The 12,839-nt window shown below is 47.4% G+C and overlaps 1 protein-coding gene across 2 annotated transcripts in view; it reads left to right on the forward strand.

The window, feature by feature from the left end:
• LOC125072259 (E3 ubiquitin-protein ligase SH3RF1) overlaps positions 1-12,839 on the forward strand; it is a 39,053-nt gene that overhangs the window by 14,736 nt on the left and 11,478 nt on the right. For both annotated transcript variants that reach the window (XM_047682799.1, XM_047682800.1), the window contains exon 3: positions 12,192-12,362. In XM_047682799.1, the coding sequence (XP_047538755.1) occupies positions 12,192-12,362 (171 nt within the window). The remainder of the gene's footprint in view (positions 1-12,191; positions 12,363-12,839) is intronic.

Below are 12,839 nucleotides of genomic sequence, written 5' to 3' on the forward strand. Positions count from 1 at the left end.
TAGATTCTAACTTATCTTGGCTCTTCTCGGTTCTGCAGCGGTGAAATGTCTCGAAAAGTTAATTAGTCCCGTATATATAACATACTCAACTCAACTCAACTCAACTCAACAATACGAAACTCAACTCAGCTAGAAAATATTTTTAATAATTTTTAAAGAAGCAATTCTTAAGCGTGATTACTTAGTACGCAAGTGTAGACTTTATAGCGCTGTCAGTGAGGGTACTCAAAGGAGTTATTAGGATGCGAGCCAATCCAGAGTTTGTTGCACCTATATTGAGAGTTTAGACATTTTATTTGACCTTTGTGAAGTTCACCGCGACCTTCGGTTTATATTTGGTTATTTTTGTCTGATCGATGTACAGAAACATGAATGTTCTATTTTCCTAATTTTAATATTAGACAGGTCGAATTAATTGTTTCTTTTTAATAACGTATAGACAATATATAAATATCTTAGATATATTTTATTTTGTAAGTACAAGTGTATGTCGTAAGGTGAGACTGCCATTGGTCCTAGTGGCTAGCTTATAAGTCTATAGATCCCGAGGTCCTGAGTTGAGCCATTAAAAAGTTAATGTATATTTTCCGTCAAAAAAAATCTCAGCCAATCTTCGTTGAGATTGGCCTTTGTAGAAGTCTATCAGGAGGATTAACATTTTGAAATGAACCTGTATAATTAATGATAGTACTCTTTACTCGTTTGCAGACAACATCATTAGTTGATCTGATTTTAAGAAATGTTTTGTATTGATGTATTGCGGTGTATAAATGATGGAAATCAACTATGTCAATGCCACAAACTAGATACAAAGAAACGATGACAATTTAAAATTAACGCATAATCTTGTCTGGTTAACGAAGCCAGCTTAGCATATAACTTGTATATTGCCTCAGGATGTAGTCAAAACAGAACATTGGATTTCGGCTCGCAGCTTGCAGTTGATTAGGCGTCCACCAAGCGCAAATGAAATCCTTAGAATGCGAATGTTTAAGACTGGCGCGGGTGTGACCATCTACTATCGTGTGCTCCCTGTAATCTCGACCGCTCCGAGCTATCTCATTTGCGTCTCCGTCCAATCTACGTGACATAGGCGAATTAATATGCGCACTCTCGGCATAAGTAAGAGCCACTCATCCGATGCCCTGTGGGATATGTGGGTTAAGATCTGGAGCTCGCAGGTTCGAATCCAGAATTTAGTTTTCACGTACTTATTTTGTGTTTATAATTCATTTCCTAGAGAAAGCAAACATCGTGAGAAAACCTGGACATGAGAATAAGTACTGCAACGGGTATATCATCTCAACCGCTGTAAATAATCAATTAATGTAATAAGCGCCGGATCTATCTAATGGTGAGCGGCCTTCGCCCAGTTGTGGGATATTTGTGGATGTTTATTTAACGCTAATAATAGAAGGAGAAACTGTCCCACTATTCGATAAATGAAAGAAAACTCATTTACGCTTGATTTATGTTTTCGTCGTTTTTTTTTTTTTTTTTTTTTTTTTTTTTTTTTTTTTTTTTTTTTTTTTTTTTTTTTTTTTTTTTTTTTTTTTTTTTTTTTTTTTTTTTTTTTTTTTTTTTTTGTAGGTTTCCTAAAACAAAATGTTCTCTGAACGAGAACGTCGAAAGGGTCTCGTTACTAAGTACAATTTGTTATTAGATACTCGGTGATTACGATCAAGCTAGAAATACCTGGCCCGGTTACGTCGGGTCGGTCAGGTTAGTTATATAAGGAAGTACATTTTTCAAAATTTTTTCTCAATTTCTTGTCGTAAAAATCTGAAAAAAATACCTCACTCAGTTCTCACTATTAAAATTATAATTCCACTTTTAACTTACTTATATCTCCCGTTTTTGTCTGTTTTTAAGCTATTTTTAAGTTTTTCGTTTATATCATTTTTATTATTGTTTCGATCTTTTTTCCGTGTTCGGCGCGATTGTGGGGCCCTCTGCTCTGCATCCGTTGACATCTCAATCTCCCGGATCGGCCTATCCGTTCGAGAGTTATCGGTCGAAAACCGAAAAATTTTTCACCTTTTTTCATTATATTTTTCTGTTTTTTATTTTTAATTCGTTCATTTGTAATCTTATCTTGTTCTGCTCTTTGGCGCATTTGTAGGGCCCTCTGCCCTGCATCCATCGAGACATCTCACTCCCGGATCGGCGTCTCCGTTCCGGAGCTATTAATTTTTACAAACAGAATCTGTATCGATTATTCGCTATAAGAATCGGATCGCTCTTGAAAGTCTTCTTAAGCGATCCGAAACTCTAAATATTCGAAGTACATTTTTCAAAATTTTTTCTCAATTTCTTGTCGTAAAAATCTGAAAAAAATACCTCACTCAGTTCTCACTATTAAAATTATAATTCCACTTTTAACTTACTTATATCTCCCGTTTTTGTCTGTTTTTAAGCTATTTTTAAGTTTTTCGTTTATATCATTTTTATTATTGTTTCGATCTTTTTTCCGTGTTCGGCGCGATTGTGGGGCCCTCTGCTCTGCATCCGTTGACATCTCAATCTCCCGGATCGGCCTATCCGTTCGAGAGTTATCGGTCGAAAACCGAAAAATTGTGCCCTCCCACCCGCCCTGTAATATATATATAGAACAGGGAGGGTCAAAATTAAGAAAAAATTTTTTATTGTTAATTCTGTAAGCCTAGGCTCTGGGGATCATAAATGATGCCTTAGAGCCACCCTCAGCCACGTACTTCCTGAGGGAAGCTGCCTTTTAGCTGCTTTTGCAATATGGATACGGATATGGAGACAGCGTCGGATGCCTCGGTCCGGTTCGTCGAATCCGACTCAGGCTCCGACACGGCGGGACCTGCTGCCGACCGCCGCGGCAAGCCTAAGAAAAGTGGGCTCAGTCGAGCAAGAATAGAGCTCAAAGCCAAAGAAGATGAGGAGAGAGAGCTCGCTTTCGAGCGGACCCTCAGAAGCAGGGCGTTCAAAAAAACGCCTGTGGTCGTTCCCGAGCTTGAAGAAGCTGCTTCGTTAGCCAAGGTGGATCCGGCCCTCCAGAGCAACGAGGAGCTCCGCGCGGAGGCTGGCCGCAGTGCACGCGAGATTAGAGAGGTCGCGCTGAAGTCCTCCAACCTCAAAGGAGGCTTCATCAAGAGGCTGAAGGACGCAGCGGCCTCTCTGGAAGGCGTCGTCGAAGCTCTGGCGTCCCGGACGGAGGCCGACGAAGCCCGTAACCTCCGTGCGGATAACAGTCGTATGCGCAGGGAGATTGACTCCCTCAAGGCGGAGCTAAAGGCCCACCGCCGTGAGTACGCGGAGATGCGTACCACGGTGGCAGCGGCGACCGAGGCGGCCAACACCCCGCGAGGCGCTCCTTCGATGGAGGAGCTCAAGGACTTCATCGTCACGTCGATCGGCGCGGCGATGAAGGACCAATTGGCGGGCCTGGAGGAGCGCCTCCCGGCGAGGATGCAGCGACCTCCCTCCGCGGCAGATAAAATGCAGATGTCGCAGGGTCCACCGCCGTCTATCTCGACGGCCCGCCAGGACGGGGGTGTGGGAGCCCCAGCCAAGCCTAGGAAGGCGGCTGCTCTGGCTGCTCAGACCAAGCCCACCGCTTGCCTACCGAGCGCACCGGCACCGGCGACGTCCCAAACACCACCGAACCAGGAGACGTCCTGGTCCACGGTGGTGAAGAAGGGCAGGAAGGAGAGCAAGACCACCTCTTCCGACGCTAAGACGCTGCCGAAGACGCCCCAGCCAGCCAAATCGAAGCTGGCCACCCCTCGCTCGGCTGCAATCGTTCTCACGTTGCAGCCGGAAGCAGTAGGAAAGGGCGTCACCTACGCGCAGGTCCTGGAGAGAGCGGAGCAAAGTGTCAAGCTCCAGGACCTAGGAATCAGCGGTGGGCTGAAGGTGCGACGCACGGCGACCGGAGCCAGGGCTCTCGAGCTGCCGAAAGCCCAAGCGGAGCAGGCCGATAGGTTGGCGGCGAAGCTCCGCACAGTGCTCGACGGGGTCGCTGACGTAGTGCGCCCGGTCAAGAAGGCCGACCTGAAGGTGACGGGGCTCGACGACTCCGTCACCTTGGAGAAACTGGCCGCGGCGATCGCGCGCGCCGGTGACTGCTCCTCCGAGGCGGTGAAGTGCGGAGTGATGCAGCGCGGACCCGGCTATATGGGGATGGTCCGCGTCACCTGCCCCCTCACGGCAGCGAAGAAGCTGGCCGCTGCCGGTCGCCTCCTCGTCGGGTGGAGCTCGGCCAAGGTGGCCGTCGTGGAGCAGCGCCCTATGCGCTGCTACAAGTGTATGGGCCTGGGCCATACACGGGCGCTCTGCCCGTCGAAGGCGGAGAGGGGAGGCCTGTGCTACCGCTGTGGCTCGGACGGCCACAAGTCAGCGGAATGCACGGCCAAGATGCGCTGCGCGGTCTGCGCGGAGGCCGGCAAGCCTTCAGGGCACCTGATGGGGGCCAGGGATTGCAACCCCCCCATCACGAAGGGTAAAGCGGTCCAAGGAACCAGGACCGCCCCGCGCGAGGAAAGCCGCCAGGCTACGGAGGAAGCTCAGAAGAATCAAGTATGCCAGCACACCTGAGCTTCCTACAATCGAACGTGAACCACTCCGCCGGAGCGCAGGACCTTCTGCTGCAGTCCATGGCGGAGTGGCAGGTAGACCTGGCGGTGGCCTGCGAGCCCTACTTCGTCCCTCCCCTACCTCACTGGCTGGGGGACTCGGACGACACCGTGGCGGTTCTCACGAGGAGCGGAACGGCCCCCCCCCTCTCACTCATCGAGAGGGGCTCGGGCTACGTAGTGGTGGGGTGGGGGGAGTACGTCGTCGTCGGTACGTACTTCTCCCCTAATCGCAGCCTGGCTGAGTTCGAGACTTACCTCGGCTTAGTCAGAGCTGCGGTGGCCAGGCAGTCGCCGAAACCGATACTGGTTCTCGGCGACTTAAACGCAAAGTCGCGTGCCTGGGGCAACCCCGCCACGAATCCGCGAGGGAGGGCCGTCCAGGTGTGGGCCCTGCTCTCCGACCTGTCCCTTCTCAACAGGGGGCAGGTTCACACCTGCGTGCGACATCAGGGGGGTTCCGTGGTGGACGTTTCGTTCGCCACCCCTGTCGTTGCACGCAGAGTGGTCGACTGGAGAGTGGAGGAGGAGGTGGAGACTCTATCGGATCACCGGTACATCCGATTCGAGATCTCCACCTCTAGCAGGCCGGCGGAACCCCAGAGGGTGCCGACTACGCTGCCGAGGTGGTCTCTCGGCCAGGTCGATCGAGAGCTGGTCAAGGAGGCCGCCATCGTGCAGCGGTGGGGTTCCGCGGGGAGGACGGAGGGCGCCAGCGCAGAGGAGCTGGCGGGCCGCATGCGCAGTTCGCTCAAGGAGGTCTGCGATGCGGCCATGCCTCGGACCCGGCGCAGGGTTCCACGCCGGCACGTCTATTGGTGGTCGCCCGAAATCGCCGACCTTCGGGCGACGTGCTGCCGGGCGCGGAGGGCCTACGTCCGCTGTCGAAGGCGCAACGGCCTCGACACGGACCTGGAGGGACAGATGCTGGACGCTTATCGCCAGTTGAAAAAAGATCTGCAGCTGGCGATAAGCAAGGCCAAGGAGAAGGCCAGGGAGGAGCTTCTGGCGGGTCTCAATCGAGACCCGTGGGGGCGCCCGTACCGCGGCGTACGCGGAAAGTTCCGCACTCAAGGCGCCCCCGTCACTGAGACGCTGCCGCCGGAACTCCTCCTGCGCCTGGTCGGGGAACTCTTTCCCCATCCAGGCGAGCATGTCCCTCCGCAGATGGCCCCCCGCTCCGTGATCGAAGACGCAGTGGCTCCACCACTGATCACGGAGCGGGAGATGGAGATGGCCCTCGGCCGCTTGAGGGCCAAGAACACGGCGCCGGGTCCGGACGGGGTTCCAGGGCGTGTTCTGTGCGACGCCCTGGAATTCCTGGGTGCAAGGCTTCGGGAGCTGTTCGACGAGTGCCTGTGCAGCGGGCAGTTTCCGAAGCCTTGGAAGGAAGGAAAGTTGGTCCTGTTGCCGAAGGAAGGTCGGCCGATGGATTCCCCTTCGGCATACAGGCCAATAGTGCTGCTGAACGAGACGGGCAAACTCTTCGAGAAGGTCCTCGCAGCCCGTCTCGTTCAGCACCTCGAGGAGGTCGGTCCGGGTCTCTCAGAGGCTCAGTACGGGTTCAGGGCGGGCCGGTCGACGGTCGACGCCCTGGACGCCCTGAAGACTCGGACGACGGAAGCGGTGGCCCGGGGGCAAGTCGTCCTGGCGGTTTCGCTCGACGTGGCGAACGCCTTCAACAGTCTCCCTTTCGAGACGATACGGGAGGCACTCCGATACCATGGGGTGCCGACCTATCTCAGGAGGCTGCTGGAGGCGTACCTCCAGGACAGGGAGGTCCTCTGGGCGGGGGTCGATGGGAGGCTGGTCCGGCGTCGGGTAGGCTGCGGCGTTCCACAGGGGTCGGTTCTCGGCCCAATCCTGTGGAACGTCGGTTTCGACTGGCTCCTGCGAGCTCCCGTCCTTCCCGGGATGGGGGTGTTGTGCTACGCTGACGACACTCTCGTCACGGCGACTGGGCGGGACTTTCGGGAGGCGGCACGCCTCGCCGAGGTCGGAACGGCTCTCACCGTGGACCGTATGGGAATGCTGGGCTTGAGGGTCTCCATATCCAAAACGGAGGCCCTCCTGTTCCACGGTCCACGGCAAGGACCCCCACGAGGGGCGAGTATCACCGTCCGGGGGACGGTGATCAAGGTGCAGGCCCAGATGAAGTATCTGGGCCTCATCCTGGACGGTCGATGGAGCTTCGGGCAGCATTTTGTCCATCTCGGCCCGAGGCTCATCAACGCCGCCGCCGCTCTCGGCCGCCTCCTTCCGAATGTGGGGGGGCCGGGATCGCTATGCCGGCGTCTATATTCCGGTGTAGTGAGGTCGATGGCGCTGTACGGTGCCCCGATCTGGGTCGACGCCCTCACCGCTGACAACCGGGCCCTGCTGCGTAAGCCGCAGAGGGTCATAGCGGTGAGAGGCATCAGAGGGTACCGTACGGTGTCGTGGGCTGCGGCGACACTTCTCGCGGGCGATCCGCCCTGGGAGCTCCAGGCGGAGGTGCTCGCGGAAGTGTACCGGTTCCGGGTCGAGGCGAGGAACCGCGGCGACCGTCCAGGGTCGGCGGAGGTCGGGCGGATCAGGGCTCTAGCCCAGCGAGCCCTGATCGCCCGATGGCAGGAGGATCTGGGGTCACCCACGGCGGGCCTGGCGACAGTGGAGGCGATCCGGCCCCACTTGAGTCGCTGGGTCGAGAGGAAGAAGGGCACACTCACCTTCAGGATGACGCAGGTACTTACCGGGCACGGATGCTTCGGTAAGTACCTGCACGGGATAGCGCGGCGGGAGGTGTCACCCTCCTGCCACGAGTGTGGTGCGCCAGTCGACACGGCGCACCACACCCTGAGTGAGTGTGCTGCGTGGGGGCCCCAGAGGCACACCCTTGCGGCGACTATGGGCGGAGACCTCTCGCTGCCGAGCATCGTCAACGAAATGCTCGGTAGTGAGACGTGTTGGTCGGAGATGCGCTCCTTCTGCGAAAGCGTGATGTCGCAGAAGGAAGCCGCGGAGCGGGAGCGGGAAGAGGATGCCGCTGCAGACCCGCTCCGCCGAAGACGACCGGGGAGGAGGAAGAAGCGCTACGCGCACCTTCTCCCCCCGCCTCAATAGGCGTCGCAGGGACTAGGGGGGGTCTCAGTACCCCGAGAACCCCCTCTAGGTGTTGGAGGCCCGCATAGGCGGGCCGACCGTCAGGGCGTCACGGTAGCATGCGCAAGCGATCCCGTGGCGCCCGCCGAAAGACGGAGAGGGTACCGCTGGTTTTTTAGTGGGTAAACCCGGCGTACCTGGGCGCACTCGGCGTCCAGGGCTCCGGGGAGTCCCACACACCCCCCCACCTTCCATCACGTGGGGGAAGCGCGTAACGCGTTTTTCCAGCGAGAAAAAAAAAAAAAAAAAAAAAAAAAAAAAAGGTTAGTTATATAACGTTGGAAAGGGGTCAGAGGTTCTAATCCGGACACCTATGGGCAGTTTCTTTGAAAGTTTTATGTCTTATTGATTTTGTGCTGCCGTCTTATGAAAATATTACATTATTTATTTTATAGTTTATTTACAATGTAGTTTGTGGTGTAGTCAATAAACAGTACATTTATTATCATACTTAATCCAACTTATATTGTATATTAGTTGTCGGCCGCGGCTTCGCTCGCGTTTTAGAGGTTGGTCGTCAGGTTTTTGTGCATTTTTATGCCTGACGTCCTTTCTTGAAGTTCAAGCTTGCTTCATATCAAATTTTAATTAAACTCGGTTCAGCGGTCGGGCTGTGAAAGAACAACAGACTGGCAGACAGTCGCATTTTGTAATAGTAAATGATGACCTACACGTTTCGGATTTTAAATCACCACACACCCCATTGTCGATTCATACTGCAGTGCCAACTAGCGGCATCGACGTTGTTGGTACTCCTATAGTATAGGTAAAACAAAGTTCTCCTTGAAAAATGTGTAGTATATGTGTGTTAAATTTAATGGTAATCGGCCAATTCACGCTTGTCACAGTAGTCTTAAAAGCCTTTGAAAGTGGGAAATGCAGCTTAGAATAATTCTATCAAACCTCCGAAACGAACTTTATCTTCGGGTATATTTTTTTGTATTTTGTGTTTAGTAGTTTTTTCAGTAAGGCGAGCGAAAAAACGTCTTATCATTTATTTTTATAGCTGGACATAAATCTTAATGCATGTCGTCAATTTGAATTCTATCGGATTCGCAGCTATCGGAGCACGCATGGAATACAATTAGTTTGTCCGTCAATCCGGACGTACATACATTAAAGGCTGTTATTGAATGGTAACATCATCTCCTATTAAGGAAATGCGTTCGATGCTTGATTGATCAAGCTATTTTACTGAAGTCAGTTAAATGTCCAACGTTTGTGGAATAAAATAGTATATATTTATATATGTATTAAAATTGGATGCCAAATGGGTCCCCCGTAGTGGTCAACGACATCGCCACAGGCTTAGACGGGAGTGCCGAATTGAACTGGACTCTTTTTAGAAAGATTAGTTTTGGGTCGCAAAACAATGAGAATTGTGGAAAGAGAAAAAATAGGTTACGAAGGATATTCGAAAAATCCTCTACGTTTGATTGTCCAACTTTTGAGGAAGTATAGGTCACGACCCACGGGGACGGAGCAGGAAAATTTAAAGCCGGTAAAACCACGCGGGGCAGCTGGTAGTTTGATAAAACCGAACTCTTTTGCTATAAAAGTCGCATTTGAATACAGCCATCTTATTTACCTATTCATGGTGTATGTGAATCAACCTATTATATTGCTTTTGGAATACACATGTGGTAGAATTTCGATGATATTAGACACATGCAGGTTTCCTCACGATGTTTTCCTTCACCGCCGCAAAATCCACTCATCGCATATTAAAGCGTCTAACCTAATTTTGCAAGGAAACCTTTATGTGTCGGCTGAAATTCTCCCACATGTGTATCATGGCTTCAAAAATCTCCTTAAAAGGAGAGAAAGCCATTGATCAGCGGTTAAATTAACATGCTGTTACTTTAATTGTCTAAATTTGAACCGTTATAAATCAACCACGCAACATCAATACTTTGTATATATGAAACTGAGCAATCGGGCTCACTCTACATCATATCATATCATACATAAAAGTGTAGGTCCAAATATCCGCGGAATGAAAGGATTCTTAATAATATAATCAAATACATTATCCACTCATATCGAGCTCAAGATCATCATCAACTTCTTTAATCTTTCTAAATAATATATTTTTGGTCTTTGCTCATCCTTTAAACTAATGTTTTCGCTTTTGTGTGTAATAATTGTATTACGTCATTTTTTCATCCCGTAGAGTTTCCAGTTGCTGACCTCGGTCATTCGTATGACGATGTTGCAACTTACGTTCTTGGAAATTTGTTTATTAAAACTATTGTTTTATATATAAATAATATTTATTACTTTTTGATGTCAAAACAAATTAAAGAAAATAATTTTAAATTAGTATTGTCAAATAATGCCAATAAAAATGCATGTGAAGGTGACTTTATAGTTCTCGTTATGTGCCAAAACAGAAGAAAACTTGGTACATATTGATCTATTCAATCTAAACTTGTATCTGTCTCTTTCCTGATCGTGGCTGGTCGTCGTAACTGGAATTATCTATCTCTAAAGATTGGTCCGAATCAACCAACAGCTCAAAGTCAAAGTCAAAGTCAAAAATCTTTATTCAATATAGAAGTGTTTGCACTTGCTTATTGATTGTCAAAAATCTACCACCGGTTCGGAATTTAGCACCTCGGACCTGAGAAGAACCGGCGAAAGAAACTCAGCGGGATATATTTTTTTTCATTTTTTTTTAACCATTTTCCATGTAGGTACAATGATAAGTATATATTAGTTGTTTGAAACAGCCTGGAGGCGATCATTTCATTCCCAAGGTGTGCAGTCAACTAAAAAGTCATTAGTGTTGTAATATCCTTTAGCACACAAACGCTCTTTAACGACTCTTTTGAATTTTATAATTGAATAATTTTGAACGTTTTCTGGGATCCTGTTGTAAAAACGTATACATTGCCCCAAAAAAGAGTTACTAACCCTGTGTAATCGGGTACTTGGAGTAACAAGTTTATTCTTGTTCCTAGTGTTAATAGAATGTACGTCACAATTTCTGGGAAAATCATTTATGTTTTTGCGTACATACATAACATTATCAAAAACAAATTGAGAAGCGACAGTCATTATTTTAATTTCTTTAAATTTACCTCTTAACGAATCTTTTGGGACCAGGTTATAAATTGCACGAATAGCCCTCTTCTGCAGTACAAAAATAGTATTAATGTCAGCTGCATTACCCCAGAGTAGGATGCCATACGACATTATACTATGGAAATAACTGAAGTACACAAGGCGTGCCGTATCCACATCAGTCAAAAGTCTAATTTTTTTTACCGCATAGGCTGCAGAGCTAAGTCTATTCGCCAATTTATTTATATGGGGGCCCCATTGGAGCTTAGAGTCTATTGTCATACCAAGGAACTCTGTTGATTCTAAAACATCTAATGCTTCCCCGTTTAAACGTACACTCGTTTTGACACATCTTACATTGGGAGTAGTGAATTTAATACATTTAGTCTTTTTACTATTTAACATTAAATTATTAACACTGTGTATGTCTTCCAAGACAGCATTGTGCTATTATCTTCCAGGCTCAAGTTTTCTCCTATTATCCTCCTGATAGATATTCTCAACGCAAACACACAAAATTATGTGACCAAAACCGGTGTTTAAATACTGAACATTAGAGTCATTTAACTAACGAGACAGTCCAATAATTGCATAGCTTATATCGTTGAATATGATATACATCTATCTTTATATAATTTTTTGGTTCAAGGACATATCGATAGTTTAAATGAGGAAATCTTAAATTAAGTTTTATAGCTATTCGTTTTTTCGTACACATTATGTAACATATTCTTGAATGGACATGCATATTTAAATTATGTTTGATAGATACTTTTAAAAACAAGCTTTCGTCTAATCCGTCAGATACTATAATGTACGTGATCAACTCGATCGTAATGAATTTGAACATAGAGGTAGCCACGGTAAGGGCATGGGACGTATAAGTTACAAATTTGCAAGAAAAATGAATTTGATGGCATTAAGATTATAATACGTTCAGGAGTATATTATAAAAGTCGTACCTAAAATAAAATCATTACATCGAATAGATTAATCATAGATAAGACTCTCGATAGTACCCGCAGTTTTAAAGTTAAGTGTACTTGATTTTATTGTCTTCGTCATGATTTTGAGTGAAGCTGGTTCAAAATTGTTTCACTAGGTTAAGTTAAACAACGATTTCTATGGCTTGATTAATATGGGTAAATGACAATTCACCATTAAGTCGATTCGACAAGGTTAAATTCATTGTAAAGTTTAGCAATGTAGATTATTCTGAGACGAACCCGGAAGAAACTCGTTAATTACGTCTTACTCGTCTATCAAAAGACTAAGCTCATGGTTAATTTCTTTTTTGCCTTAAAATCAGAAATCTATTTATGATTCAGAAAACAAAGATGTTCTTTTTGAAATCCTACAAATGATTGAATATATTTACAGGTGATAGTAGAGTCTCACAAGGAGCTGCGATGTCCGGAATGTCGTATCCTCGTGGAGACGAAGGTGGAGGAGCTCCCACCGAACGTACTCCTCATGAGGATACTCGAGGGTATGAAGAACTCCGCTCCGAGGAAAATCATCGGACAACGAGTTAGAAGTGGTCATTCGCAGGTAAATAAACATAACTAATTTAACTTACTTTAGCTAACCCTGAAGTCAAAATTAATATTTTCATCATGTTTCGGTTTGACCGGACAAGTATTATAAAGAGCCTCTAGAACTCGAAAAATACCCTAGATCCTTTGCCTTTAAGCGCCAATATCTTCATTAATCGAAATATTTGCCCTTGAAAAGTTAAAATATCAGTATTTACCGATAACCTATTTCAGCTAATATTTTCCCTAATAATAATAAAAAATTTCGACGACCCTTGGAACTTGATAATTTTACAAAAAAATTACACGACACACATCTTAGAGATATTTCACGAGTGTGTTATATTACCATTTGCAGGAGAAGATTACCAATGTTTATTAATATAACTTTTGTAATTCAAAATTATATAGGATATAATCTCAACTTCTCTAACTCGAAACTTCAATAAGTCGATTTTTTTCGGGCCTTGAAATTCGACCTACCGAGGTTCTA

This window comes from Vanessa atalanta, chromosome 21, assembly GCF_905147765.1.
Source record: "Vanessa atalanta chromosome 21, ilVanAtal1.2, whole genome shotgun sequence".
Classification (NCBI taxonomy): domain Eukaryota; kingdom Metazoa; phylum Arthropoda; class Insecta; order Lepidoptera; family Nymphalidae; genus Vanessa; species Vanessa atalanta.